Here is a 15,599-nt window from a genome sequence, read left to right as displayed (position 1 = left end):
ACTTTGTAAAGCAAGACCAAGAAGGTTCTCTGTTAGCATACAGCCCTGTGTACAGGCATTTAATTATAGAGTGAGAGTTATTTCCCAGCTCATACAAATTCTACTTAGGCAACGGTATGTATATCACTGACAGTAACAGCATTATACCATATACTGAAAATGTTACAAAGTGTGTCTTCATATAACCAGCTCAACTAAAGCGTATTTTATTTTGAAACATCAGTTTAAGCCATTTTCCCATTTTTGAGTATTGGGAACCTCCAGCTGGCATATCACAGCTGGTTCCCCCACACCCACCCCTGTCTGAAGAAACACAAACTTCAGCCAAACTAGATGGTATGTGAACAGTATTTCTTTTTAAGAAATTTACAGTTCTAGAGCTATGACCTCAAACTTCTTAATGCACTGCTTCCTCACTGAAAATTGTCACACAAAATACAAATGCAGAGAGTAATAACCTTCAAAATTAGCATTGACCATTTCCCAAGCATCACTATGAGATTTTGGTTGACTCCTAAGTAAGTAAGTATAGTGAGCAGTTTACATTAAAGCCATTTCACACCAAGAGATTGAGTAGGCAAGCAATAAACAATGATTTCAAAGATGTTTTTACAACAATGTTTTATTCTATTAAATATGAAAGAGCATACATACAGGTGTTATTCTGAGGACATAAATTACACAAGGATTACACGTTCTGTCAGAAAAGCACAATAATGAAACATCTTTACATTTCAAACTTTTCTTGTTAGCTTTTAACAAATGAGTCTATTTCTGTTGCAAACAAGTAACGAGTGCTATTGAACTTTTGCAAATTCCCACAAAAACATCATGCTTAGTAGGATACTTTAAATATTGTAAAGATGAAATCAGAATTAGATTTCTAAATAACAAGATGGAAGAGATTTACTACTTAATCAAGATAAATGACACACTGAAGTAGGAGCTGAGACAAAATTGGTCATTCATTAAAAAAAAAATTCCACTTCAGACACTACATTTGAGTCTGCTTTCCTTACTTGCAGGAATAGTCACTGTGATTATATGCATGAGTAATGAGCAGAACTGGCCCTAAATATTTATAAATGTAACCGTCAAATTTTAGACGTGCTGGTTTTCTAATAATTCATTAATTTTTTCCACTTAAAAAAAACCCCACCTATTAATCTGTTTGCTTACGTTTCAAAAGGTTGAAAGCCAGCTCTTCTGTAGAGGGCCAGCCAAGCCTATGTATGATTCCCATGTCTTCCATGGTCATCTGCACATACTGCATCCTAGGCATGTATTTTGGGTCATCACTGAAGTTACCAGACTGAGTTCCCACTGACTTGTGAGAGCAGTATTAGTCTATGGAAATCCTAACACATTGTCTTTTTAAACTTCAGGGAAACAGGAATGTAATTTTATCATAATGAAAGCTCTCAGTTCAACATTCAGAAGACTACTCAGATAAAATACATAATAAGCATGTGTTGCTAGGGATTAACTGAGGTGTTTGTTTTAATATATTAATACAAACATTAACAGAGTGAAACAGACAAGCTAATGTTACTGCAGGCTGTAGTTTAATTTTCAAAAGGAGTAATGAAACAGAATTTCTAAGAATGGTAATTTTTGTAACTAAGGGCTTCACATTTATTTTTAAAACCACAGAAGTGGGGTAATATTCCTGAAATCTTTCAAGACATTATGCAGAAACACAGCTTGAGCCTGCCAACAGTAGAATATACAAGCAGTCCCAGTGACCTCCAAGGTAAGCATTCTCATGCGGCAAAGAGCTGCAGGAATCTCGTTGCTTTTTTTGGAGAATGCTCAGTAAAAGTGCAATATAGTGAAGCAAAAAATCTAATTATCATGCTTTCATTATTAGATGAAAAATGTTCAGATATTTTATAATTGTGCCTTCTGTAGGGTCGGTGTTCTGGTTTGAGTAGATTCAGACCACGCTAGAAGAGACGGGCAGGGTACACCCACACATCTTCCTTCCCAGGGTGGTAACACCCCAAAGCAGTTCTATTGTGTAATCCCATCTACAGCTAAAACATTGTGCTGCCCAGTTTCACACTGCTATTCTGTTTTGACAAAAGCTGACATTTGTTTTGCTTTTCATTTCCACCCAGGCATGTTCTCCCTTTCAGCTCCTAGGCACCCTTCCTTTCCCTACCCAGTCTCTTTTCTTCCTGAGAATGTCAGAAGTACGTACATTAAGCTTTGGAACCTGAGAATTTGGAGGTATTTTTTGATACTACAGGGCTGCATTTGTATCGTACCATGTTATCTCCTGCTATACTATTACAGTTACAATATAAATCTTCTAACTAGTTGATATCTGATGCCTTTCCCATATAAATAACAAACAACATACCATTCAGCCACTAATATATGACACTTGCTATAAGAGTGACCTTTACCTTCCACAAGTCCTCTTTTCCAAACAAATGTTGAGGGATCATTTCCAAAACCCCAGCTATGAAATATTCCTTGAAGTAAACAATTTCACAGTAAAATAAAGAAAAATATATCCAGAAAATAGCACTTTCTCAAAATTAAAACCTATATACAATCAGGAAGTTGAGATTTTTCCTCCTTTTATCAGTTCTACATTATCTGTAGATAAGCAACAATATCACTAAGAGTTATGAATAGGAAAAACAAGCCTAGTGAAGTAAAAGTGTCATGTCTTTTTTAATACTCTTGAGAGATCAAGGAAATTCAGCATCCAACTTTATTATTATAACTATTTTTAATTAAGGTAGCAAAAGTCTGTTTAAGCTTAATTCCCTGTGGTTTTGAGTATCCAAGACTTAGATCCTTCAATGCACCCTGAACAAGCCATGCCACTGCACTTATTACCACCTCTGGGTACAAATTAAGTTTTCTATGGATGGGATTCAACCGTGAACTCACTATTTATCCTTCTTGTTTATGATTTGTTTCATAATTCTTAATAGAGTAAGCTTTTTTAACATTTAACACAAATTTGGTGCTATTCATTAGCAAGACTGAGCTTTAACTGCAACTGTAATGCACATACATGTATATAAGAACTTATGCGCTGAGTTTAATGTACTAGAACAGAAATATTCAAAACATTAAAACTGTACCTGAACATTCACTTTCTTATCAAGAATCTATGCCGAAAAGATGCCAATAAGTGTTATTTAATTTTGCATATTAAACTAAAGAAACACTCTGGATTCATTATAGTTAGCTCCTTTTTCCTATGGAGTGGAAAACTGCCACTCAAAACTTACAAATCTTTGGACAGCTAGCGAGCTCTGATGAACTATCTTCAGCATTCCTATCTGTCAGATTTTTTGATGAAATTAGTATTCTACATTGCATGCTACCAAATGCTATGTCAACAGCTTGTATTTTTATCTTTTGGGGTTTCTTCCTGACTTAACTGAGGTCTAATTCATGGCAACCTCCATGAGAAAAGATAATTGGACTGAGGTGCTTATGAGCAAGTGTATCTATTTTAAAGAAAAAGATTATTCTCCATTCGCATCCAACAAGTATTCTAGTGATTAGGCCTGTAGAAGTCAATAACAAGTGACAGATCACTATCTTCAACAGTTTCACTCCAGGACTATCTTGAGTTGTGGTTTTTGAAAAGGAAGAACAGATTTTTCTAAGAAAATTTGCTTTCATGTGAGGAGAATTAAACTTGTAAACTGGGAACTTAACTGATGGAAAACAATGCCTGACAAGTGCAAACCCACGAGCAAAATGCAATCATTAAACACTCCGATGATCTATCCAACTCAAACACTTGCAGCTCAGGTTTTTAAGGTCATCTAAATGCCAAGGGCACAGGTAGGCAATTTTATATACCTCTTTCAACAATTACGTGCCTAATTCCAATTGACTGAAAAGCCTCAACTTTCTGGCAATTTGCTAGATGCCTGTCTGTATCTTTTAAGTTTTTAAGTGAACTTAAAAGCTGGTGCATATTATGGTAACAAGGACTTTTCACAAATTCAGCTACCTGTAGACAAGTACCACATTTGTGCCATGCAAAGGACTTTTTTAAAAAACGACAGTCGGCAATAATTTTCCACTGTTTGACTCACACACAGGCCTGAACTGTCTCCTCCTGTATGTGAGAAAAGACAATCAAGATCTAGAAATGTTTGCTGGAGCAGGTGGAGGTGCAGGGCTGGAAGCCCATGCTGGCCTCCAGGGTTTCTCAGTGGAAGAGGATGTACAGCATGGCTATATCATCGTGGTGCTGCGTGTGTGGATGGTACATAGCATTGTCGAACTTTAATAATGGGCATTTAACAATTGGGACAGTTTAGAGAATGACCTTTCAATTTAATTAAAGCTGTAAAATGGCTTCACATTTCTGGGATTAACCTTTTTAGATGGAGACGGATGTTCCAGAAAGGGATTAGAGTACAAATGAATGGTCCCTCAATTTAGAAACTAAGCAGCTGTAAAAAGAAGGTTACAATTTTGAAACATAATTAAATGGGACGATTGTATAGTTTCTTACACTGACTTTTAAGTGATACTAAAATATTGCAATATTTTGAGTCATTTAAAGATCTGCTCAGTGTAACATGATTTATGTTTTCCAATACAAAGTTGGTGACTAACATTTACTGCAAAAAAACCTACCTGACTTGTTTTGGGAGTGGGTAATTTAAATGTAATGGACAGTAAGATCACTTTTAACTTTGCATTAAATTGCATCAACCTTCTTGCAAACATAAGCTTGTGATTTCCGCATTTCACTCCCTCACTAGCAACTGAAATGTCTCGAGTTAGAAGTATGTGTTGATTATATGTTGATCTACGCTAAATATAGGGTACATAAGAAAAACCTTAGCATGTTTTTTTGAGGGCACCCAACTAAAATCTTTACAAAAGATAAGATAATTATCCATTCTTCAATGTAACAGACACAGATGCCACTTTTATAAATGTACCCTTATGTTCACTCGCCAATAAAATAGTAAAGAAATCAACTTTTAAACCATTTTTTTATAAATTATTAGAGTTTTTTTTACTGACACTCTCCAACAATATACAAAAATAATACTACAAGTGTACCAATCATTCTGACCTACCCCTCATTTCACAGAAAAGTAGAGGTTTTGGAAGGATGTTCTTGTAATCAATCATCGCTGTAGATGTCTCCTGCAAACGGTAAGTGTACGTGGCTGCCCGTGACATTGGGAAGTCGAGAGAGATCAGGCAGGTTCTGGATGCGTGACCTGAGTTCTTTCCGTACTTGGGACACTCTGGCTAGCTTGCGTTTGTACTCCTGTAATGCAGAAGAATTCAACATGAGGCTCTTTTGCTAATACCATCTCTGCTACTTACTGCACTTGACGTTTTCCAAATAAAGTATTCCATCTGCAAGTTAGATGACTAAACATCCTTTAACAGGTGAGAACCCAGAGAACTGGGTGTTTTGGAGGGAGAGACATCAGGTCTAGCATTTTCTCAGCATCTGACTTCGGAAGCGTAGCCATGGGATTATTTTGCTTTGAATCGTTAAGTACATAAATGCTAAACAAGGAAGACAATCCCAGTTAACACAGCTACACATGTTTCTCCATGCAACTAGTAGAATGGGATTATTCTTAGAAACTGTATTAAGGACAATTGACACACATACTCTGCTGTCACTCCCAGTATGACAGGATAAACTTGCTGATGTCAAAGAAGTTACTTTCAGCTCATACTGATGAAAGAATAAAAACCAACCACATACCACCTAACCAGGCCTGGTGATCAGCCCCACCAAGCTGACCAATCATAAAAGTATTTATTAACTTTTATAATAAAAACCATATTGCATCAGTACATTTATGGATCGAAACTTTTAGATCTGGGGGCTTAGGATTTCACATTGTGTTGGAATACAGGTCAAACCACTCATAATTCATATATTTAATTATTATGAAGAACTTTTCACATGAAACAACATTATACAAGATAAAGTATTTAACACTGTAAGCCAGTGCACTAGAATGTAGTTAGTGTTCACCTATTAAGAATACGAGACATAATGGAGAAGAATACCAGCTTGTATAAAATGAAAACAGTTATTCCAAACTGTAGGAAGATCAGGGTACAGTTTACAGGAATATTTACATTTCAAAAACTTGGAAACACATTTCTTTGGATAGCAGAAGAGACTAAGCGGAGCTTCACGAAAATATACTGTAATTCCCAACACAACAAATTCAGATGCTTTCTAGTGCAGCTGCAGGTTTTGCTGCAGCCTGGGAACGACTGGAAATAACAAGAAATAGTTAATGTACAACTTGGATAATCAGCCCATGGATAACCAAGATCTCATGATTATAACCACTTCTAAATAATAGCGGGGAAAAAAATCTACATCATCCTGTAAAAGTGCCAAATATAAACACTTGAATGTTCTAGCGAGTATGAAAACACTGTGCAAATGTCTATAAAAGATAATAATGCTATTTACAAGGTCTAAACATAATTTTAAACATTTTCCTATACTGTTAATAGCTGGAGTAAAAAGGGAGGCCAACGAAAAGACCTTTTGGTAGCAGAACCCAATACAGTAGTGCAAATATTAAATACCTGGGGCATGATCAGGATTATTGGACAAGATCCAACACACCTAAAACCAAAGTTTGCGACTATTAGCAGCAGTGTGGCCTTCTTACCAAGGGCAGTAAGAGAACCACAACAAATCTTAAATTCTTAATGAGACGGTAATGCATAGCTAAAAAAAATAATAATTAAATCTTTACATAGAAAGAGATAAAAAATGTCCCTGAATTAGGATCATCAATTCCTTGATATCATTTATATTTTAAAACTAAACATTACATACAGTTCAGAGTCTTATGAGATACCAAACACACCGAAAATACTACAGATGCCTAGTCAGCAGAACTGTAAACACTTGGTGACAGTACACAGGGCAAAGCAGTGTTCCTTTTATGATACAGATGACCGAAAAAGTCTTAAAATCGCAAGTCAGTGAGCTGATCCTGTGCAAGAGTCATAGTCCTTTGCCAGCATGTAAAAAGCCAGTAACAGAATACTTCTTGCCCTTTTCACTATCTATTTTAGTCCATATTGCAGAGATACACTCCTGACTATTATTTTAGGGAATAGATTTTAATGTCAGAGGAAGAGATAGGTTTCATTGTTTAGTAAAACAAACAATTTGGCAATATACAGAACACTAGGTGACCAGAATCACTATTTTCAGAAGCAGGATGGCTGGAGATCAAGCACTGGGCAACAAGGGCTTTGAGCAAACTTGATGCTAGGAGACCTGGCCTCTGTTGTGAAAGATGTACTGCTGTACTGAAGAGGAGGATTAGAACTGTAGGCAGAATCAAAACACCCAAAAGGCCCAAAATTAGTAAAAGAAATTAACTATAAAATAATTCCAGCAGTTAATTCTTGTAAATCATGTTTGAATCAGCTGCATCCTGATAGTTCATTCTCTGTCAATGAAGAATGTGAAGCAGCAAATCAGTATCCCTTCATAAACTCGAAGTGTGAAGCTAGGCAAATACGCACAGATCACACTTAGCAGCTAAATTCTCACAAGACTTTACTCCAAAACCTGAAATGTGCCTTAAATTAGATTGTCAGTTGTTTGACTGCATTAAAATTCCCTTCAGCTGATAATAAATCATTTCCATAGCAACATCACATTTCTGACATCCAGCATTTTCCATATGCGTTTTGCCTGGGACTTGTTGCCTAGTGAATATCAGCTTGATCAATATTACTGACAGTAGGTCCCTTTTTCTCGCTAAGAAAAGTGTTCTCATAAATTCAGTTTCCCATATAATAGTCTTCCTCTTGCCAATACGTTCAGTGTAATGCACGCTCTCAGGGAGTCAAAACTTGTTCCTTGTGCCTTCTCAGAAAGTAGAGACCTCAGAGAAAGTTTGCTCAAGCTTTTTATTACAAAACTAAATAAAAAATTACATTAGATTTTATAATCCATTATATTATTGATGCAGTATAAGCTACAGAATGCAATTTTAATACAATTTTGGTAATCCAAAGCATATGTGAGATCTGCGACTACAGGTTAGACGTCCATGACAATCCTCCCTCACAAGTAGAAATATTATTCACCTTATCCAGAGCAGCTCCTTTTCCATGACACTCCCAAAACCATGCTAGAAATCACTGGAAATGTCCCATTTTCATGACTGGTGAGCAAGTTCAAAAGAGGGTTGTTTTTCAAGTACAGGAGTTTTGAGGTACTTTCAAATGGGCTGCTTTCACAGCTTGATTCTATTTAAAATACTAGTCACTTCTGAAAGGGTTTGCTTATGTATTTTTAAGGCTGCTAATATAGTCCTGGCATTACCCGAGTAGTCCTGGACTGTTGGAATACAAGTATCAAGTACTCATTATCAACAATACTCGTTATATGTACAGCTTTTAATATTTTATCATAAAAGCATGCACATGTACCTACAACCTTTTTCCTCAATGTATACGTTGAGAGTGTGACTTAATTAAAGCAGAGGAGCGGGAACAGGGTATCTTGGTGTTACTTCTGATATTGTTGCTCCATTAGAAATACTGTATACTGCATAACCAAGTATCAATTTACCCATATTGTTGACACTTCTAACTGCAGAAATCCTCATGGAGAATTTCAATTTCATTTTCACTATGTTGATTTTAAGATATAATTCAAATTACCCCTGTGTAAATGAGGCAAGATTCAAGCTATTTACTTTAAACAGTCAAGGCCAGGCAGAAGTATGATGTCTTCTTTTGCTACAGTGAGCATAATTCGCATTGCTTGCTGCCTATGGAGAACTTTACTCTTGGGCTATATGAGCAACCTGATGTACAGAATTAAGTCTCTTCAGTTTCTTCAGCAGTCTAAGATAACACTACTTTCAAACAATAATTTTTTGTACTTCCAGTCATAAAAGTAGGTTTATGAGATAATTAGAAGAACTTATTTTGCTCATTAGAATCCCACTGATTACCACAGTTTCCATTACTTGACAGTGTAGAATATGGATATTTTGTGAAAGCAATGCTAACAACATATGGATTCCACACCCAGATTAATAGTAATTCTCTATCAAATAAGTACCTGGCAAACAAGCCAAATAACTTTTGATTAGAAACTACAATCATCATGAATAATAAAAATGTGGGCAGGCCAAACAGACTCTGTACTGCATAGAATATTTTCCCTTCCAACTGAAATAGGCTGAAATAGATCTTAATATAAAGTTCCTGCAATTACTGTAGAAAGATGCTACAGCCAAAACAACTTGGAACTTCATGGATATGCTTTCCTTTTACAACATTAGTATGATTTAAACCCTCAAGTGATCACTAAGGCTATGGCATGCATCAAAATACTGCGTGGCAGAAAATGTACAGCAAAGTGAAAGAAACAAAGTCTGATTCCAAAGCAAGAATAAAAGGTTTGCAGAAAACACAAATATTTAATCTGCACCCTGGCTGGCTACAGAAAGGAAGGTAAGGTGGAAATCAATACTCTCAATACAGAAAAACAAAACCCAAAAGGCTTAAAGGCTTTTAAGGTGTTGAGGGCATGTGTGTACTTCAGCATCCATGGCCTGTATATATATGGTATTTAAAACTGAGGTATCTGACTTTCTAGGTCCGTTCCAACCTTCCGATTTCAGGTGCAGATGTCGGAGCTGTACAGAGCAAAGGCTTCTCATGCACTTTGTCCAACAGCACAGAAACCACTAGAAATCGTCAAAGGCTCAGATGAAGGCAAATGGCGTGTGGTACCCTGGTATCTAGGTTTTGAAGTTCAGAAACACAGTATGTGCGTGTGCGACTCCACCTTGTTAAAATCTAATGCCTCACCTAGTCTGGGTATTTTTCTGCAAGCAAGACTGACAACGAGGCTTGAAGGAGTCAGATAAGCCTCACTATGACTCTGGAAAACAGATCAGCAGGGTTAAATTTTGTGCTGCCTTTAAAAATTTGGCATGGCTTACGCTCGTCACCAGTATGATTAAAGGCTCAACCTATTTAACAGTGATAAGGATGAACAAAACCCTGAAATAACTTTCATTTAAGACCCTGAACAGAGTCTGAACACATCCATATGCTTCACACACACACACGGTTGAAAAATCAAGGACAGTTATGACAAGCTTAGGAAAGGACTGACTTGGCTAACCTTCCATTACACATTTTGCCTGTTTACTAGAAAATAGATTTTTGGAAGAAAGCTTCAACTTTCAAGTATGTTATCATCTATCAGTTTTCCATTAGGTCTTACCACATTTAGAGCAAAATAAATAGCACTGAAAAAACGAGCACCTCCCTAGTAACTACTTTGTTTATTCCGTATTGTTCTATGCATCGCCCTATGCATTACTTACTGTACACATTAGTCTGTACACAGATTTACTAATACTTTCATAGGTTTTCTAATGCCATACTTCACCATTACAAAACACAACTTATTCTTCAGAAAATTTCTTTGAGCTGAGAGATCAAAATGAAATGCATCCTCTGAGTATCCCATTTTTCTTAGTACTTAAAATTACCAAGAACTTAATTTAGAAAATTTATGTTGAAGCATTAAGTTAAAATATTAGACTCCTCAGCTTGTCTGCAAATGAAGCAACAGGAAGCAAGGAACTCAGACGTTTGAAACCCACAAACTAAATTAGTGACCATCTGGGGAAAGTTTGATTAAGTGACTTTGTCTACCATTAACTGTTATGCTGTGGTACAGACAGGAATACGCTGCAGATCTTCAAATCATAAATTCCTGAGTGCAGCAGTAATAAACAGGAATAAAGCATTTTACCAGGACATTTCCCATCTGAAGAAATGTGAAGTCCTTCACAGTGGTCACAAACTACTCTTCCCTTTCCTTGAAATTTCTTTGTCCAGCTCCTTCCAGCCTAAAGCTGGGTCTCAAATCTCGTTCACGCCAGACTTGACTCCTGGACTCCATCTCCATTCCTTGAACACTGCTCCTAGAACCAACCCCTTTGTCCAGCAAGGCTGTTCAATGCCTCTCAGCCTCCTGTCGTGCCTGTATTCACATGCTATACACACACTCACAACTGGTTTTTGCCTAACTGTTCCCATTTCCTTCCTTTCTGGCTCCATACCTGAATTCCTTGCACTCCAATCCTGGTCTGCACTTATCATTTCGTCTATAGTTTCGGCTGCATCTGGTTTCGGTACAAGCTATTTCTCCCCACTCCTATACTCAGCCTGTCCCTGTTCTCTGCCTACATAATATCTCCATCAGATCTCTCTATCACCTCATACCAGTTTTTGCTTCCATTCTCTTAGTCCAAAGGAATTCCAGTTCCTCCCACTTCAGTCCTACATGACGTTATTCTTTTCTGGCCGGTCACTCCCTTCCTTCTCAGCCAGCAGATCTCCTATTCTGTTCTTTACTCTAATGTCTAGTCCTGGATCCCTTCCTAATCTCTGCAGCCTCTGGTGCCAAGTTCCATGGGAACTTGTCCAAGTTTTGCATTCAAACCCATCGGCTTCCACCTCCCGATTACTTAGACTCATGGAAGCCACGGACAACCCACCCATGGAAGAATTTCTCTGCTCTCATGTCAGGTGCCTGGCCCATAGTCAGCCTAGAGAACAACTGTATACAGTTGCAACTGCAGAAGAAATCTTCTTTAGCCCAAGCTGGAAAACTCTCTGGCGGAGAAGCTCTTCATGGAAGTTAGTAATGTTTTAAGAAACCTCTGATGAGCCTAATAAAAGTAAGACTTTTCCAAAGGCTTGTAACTTCATTAAATTCAGGTTGATTTTCATTAGTATATCAAAATGCACGTCCCTGACTGAAAGAAGGATTTCCCCATTCCATAATACTTCCAGAAAGAACATGAATTATGTCATCTCAAAGAAAAGGTAATCTTTTAAGATTATTTTATTACAAACTTGTCCATAGCTTTATTCTTGAAGATTGTGTTGGCAAAAAGTTGGTCAGTGTTTGGGAAAGTTAAAGAAAACAGGGACTTAGAAGCTTAATTACCAGGAGTATTACTAGGCTTACTTAGTTTATATTTACCTCCATTCAATCATAAAGGTTCCACAGTGATGAATATTAATTTATAAAATAAATTACTATTTAAAGACATTGATTTAATTAGAGAATCTCTATGGCACAATGATTTAAAGCATTTCAGGATAGCAGATACGAGCAGCAGCAGCTTGAATGAAAAATGCCTGCTTGAGGTGAAATTTGGTCTCCTTGTGTTTTATTATCTGATACAGCATTTTTATCTGGTTGAAAATTTAGCCACTATAATAAACTCAAAGCTACACACTTCCAAGAGATGTTTAAATTACACTGAATTCTTAATTTTCAAATCTTGGCTGACAGAATGAAGTTCTGGAGAACTTCTGATGACAAGCAATCAGGCACTTCAGAACAATTCTGAGCAATTCAAGTTGATACTCTATACGGACACACTTACAAGGGATAAAGCAGAACAGTTTTGAAAATAATAAAAAAAATTAAATGGCTGCAGGCTTAGTGATAGCTTCTTAAAGTTTCACCTATTCACAAATGATATGAAGGAAATCCAAATTAAATGATATCAGGGTTCAATTTTGAAGGAATTTATGAATGAAAAATTTTGATGGTCTATAGAAAAAAAAAAACAAAACACCTTTGGCAATGCATTTAAAAGGAGTTGTGTAAAGTCTTCAGGCTCAAGTATTTACTGTACCTAACGGCTGAATGGTAAAAACTGCATACATCAGACTCACATTCCTCCTTTCACACAACCCTCACCTGCAGGTCATTACAACAGTCTCAGTTCCAACTTCAGATTCCACATGTGCAATTCATCTTTCTGAAGCTAATGCTGTGGGTGTCAAACCACAAAAATGTGGACTTTGATGTTCATTATGTAACAAGGACATCTGAAAGCATGAAAATTCTGTAAAGCCAAGACTACATGTAACTATTTTGAAGATGAAAAGTGAATCTGAGAATGAAAGTAACACTGCAGGTCACTAGGTAGGGGATTTATCTATAGCCAGCCAAGAGACCACTGTTTCAGATCCTTTTCTTTTGTCAAAGCCAGATCTACATAAAGTAGAAGCATGAGACCTAGTTCTATTGTAGCAAGGCTAACTACTAGTAGCAGTCTAAGCAGCAGAGAGCTTAAAGCAGGCTAATATACATAGCTTTTGCAGGTGCAGTGTAGAGCCACTCGGTGTTAAACTGTGAGCAAGGAAAAAAGTGAATGAGAAGTGTTTGAATCAAGTGTTTTATTGACCTGAGATTGGGTATTAGCTATATTTCAAGTGAAATAAATAAAAGAAATACAGATAGAGGACCTCAACTTTCTGCTACAGATGAGCCTCAGCTGCTGAGCTTGTTCATTTAAGTAACCGATCAGTGCAGGTATATTTGTGCAAAACTGCTCTTGGACATTTTGCATAAGCTCTTCAAACTAATTCTTCGGTTCTTTGGTTTTTTAAATTTTTTATTTTCCCAGTTCATAAATGACTCCTATCCAACCTGAAGAAACAGCTGTGAAGGACAACCACCTTACAATTCCAGAACAGTCTTACCTGAAAAGCATGTGGCTATTTCTTAAAGAGATTTTTAAAGAATGGTTCTCAAAATAAGCCAAGAAATGCCAGGGGGTCATCCACTGTGTGTATACACTAATAAATTTCATCAGCTAGACAGTTTTGTATTACACTTGTCAAGACATTCTCACAATTTCATTAAGTAGGTTGAAACATCTATTTTAGAGACATGGATTCTAAAGAAGAGGATTTAGTTACAGCTCAAAGATACGCATTCACAAGCCTGATTTGCTTTAATGGTAGTTGAAAGTGCTCAGCGTCACTTGAGAATTGCAACTATAGTTTACATGACTCATGAGAATAATTATCTGTGTAAGACAAACTGTTGATATGCTGCATGGTAATTTTGTTTTCCTCTCCTTTCGGGAGCGTGAAATAGATACTTCAAATGCAGTGTTCAGCAATGGGGATGGGAGCACAAGAAAGGTAAAGTTGGAAAGGGAGAACTACACAGCAGCAGTAGATATTCTGACTTACTTCTTGAAACTGCCCCTCATAAGTCCTGTAGCAATATCTCCAATAAAAACTACCATGCGTGATGTAAGCAACCAACCACACCCCTTCTACAGCCAACAAGAAAGAAGCAGAATCTTAAATTTCCTAACAATGCACATAGATACAAGTTCCATCTTTTAAAAAACAGTGCGTATCCTCAAGCTTTAGTATTAAAACACTATGATGCGAAAGTTTTGCATAAGGTAAGCCATACCAATACAGAGCACAGAACAATTACAAGAAAAATTCACAATGTAAATGTCTCTTATCAAACAACCAACTTCAGGCAGCAAATTTGGCACACCTGCCCATTTTTTACATTATTTACCCTATTCTGAATCACTCAAATAGCTAGTTTTATTTTATAATAAAAGGGGTAAAAAGAGGTTGTCAGAGCAGAAATTATGAGCAACCAGAGAAGAAAAAGTCTAGAGAAAAAGCAGAACAAGTAAGGAGCATTAAAAAGAACATGGAAAGCCATTTACGGTGTTTTCCCTGAAGTCTTCTTTCCCATTATGAACTATTTTCCTCCCAAAAGCCTACACCTTACAATAACCCCACTAATGCACATCCTTCTGTGATCTACTGATAAAAGAAAACATGTATCAGAGGTTAGCAATCATTTCTAAAATGTCTTAGCTTTTTAAAGCATCTTTCATCCATTCAAGCCACCTGTGTTTCATAAAAAGGTCTTAAAATTATTATTCTGGTTTTTATAGAAGCTCTAAGAGTACCTGTGGGGTTTTCTGTTTTGTAGGTCTGTATTTCTATCCAGCTGTGGATGAAGTGACCTTGGAAGATCAAGTCATCAGGAGAACATAGTAAGTTAAATGTTAAAGTAATTTATTACTAAGGTATTTACAAATGAAACCACAAGTAATTCAGTAGATGTGTTACAGAGAAAAAATGCAAATAATGTAAAAAAGTCTTTCAATTTTCATCCAGTTTTTAATAAATGTGTAATTTTGGAATCAAGGGAAACACAGGGAAGAATCATTGTTTGCAAAGTACAGCATTTCAGATATTCCTGATAAAGATTCTAATGACTGAGATTTCTGACTATCCAGTAGGCAGAAATAAAATATCTAAAAAGTTACTCTTCTTCATCAGTTCCTTTGCTGTATTTCTTAAACTACTTATTTGGGTGTCCACAGTGTTGAAAAAAATGAAATTATACAAAGTAGTAAATCACTCAAATTCTCTGTTTTGCCATGTGCTTCTTGCATGTCAGTATTCATTCAAGTCACTTGGGTACATTTTCACTGGGTACATCACCCTGGGGTTTTTTTCATATGACAGACACTCCAAATTCATCCCTTATTCATACAAAATCCACTCTCACAAACTTGATGCTGTTTTAAATTTGTATCAAAGGTTCCAGAGAAAAACTCAGGCTCTACTGTCATTTGTACACACTAAAATAAGAACCTAAAATCTTTTAAAATGTTGTTTTTCCTTACAGTACCTCAGGAAAGCAGACAAGTACGTGGGTTTTATCAGATTTGATGTCCAAATTACAAAATAAT

The 15,599-nt window shown here is 36.5% G+C and overlaps 1 protein-coding gene across 1 annotated transcript in view; it reads right to left on the bottom strand.

Annotated features, from left to right (window-relative positions):
- Positions 1-587: 587 nt before the first annotated feature.
- The window catches only part of RPRD1A (regulation of nuclear pre-mRNA domain containing 1A), a 46,538-nt gene continuing 31,526 nt past the window's right edge, over positions 588-15,599 (bottom strand). Inside the window, exon 7 of the mRNA XM_075022706.1 lies at positions 588-5,275. Coding sequence (XP_074878807.1) covers positions 5,126-5,275 — 150 coding nt within the window. The 3' untranslated portion in view covers positions 588-5,125. The remainder of the gene's footprint in view (positions 5,276-15,599) is intronic.

Source organism: Buteo buteo, chromosome 3, assembly GCF_964188355.1.
Source record: "Buteo buteo chromosome 3, bButBut1.hap1.1, whole genome shotgun sequence".
Lineage (NCBI taxonomy): Eukaryota > Metazoa > Chordata > Aves > Accipitriformes > Accipitridae > Buteo > Buteo buteo.
Note: the sequence above shows the minus strand (reverse complement) of the source record. Positions and strands in the feature narration are given on the sequence as shown.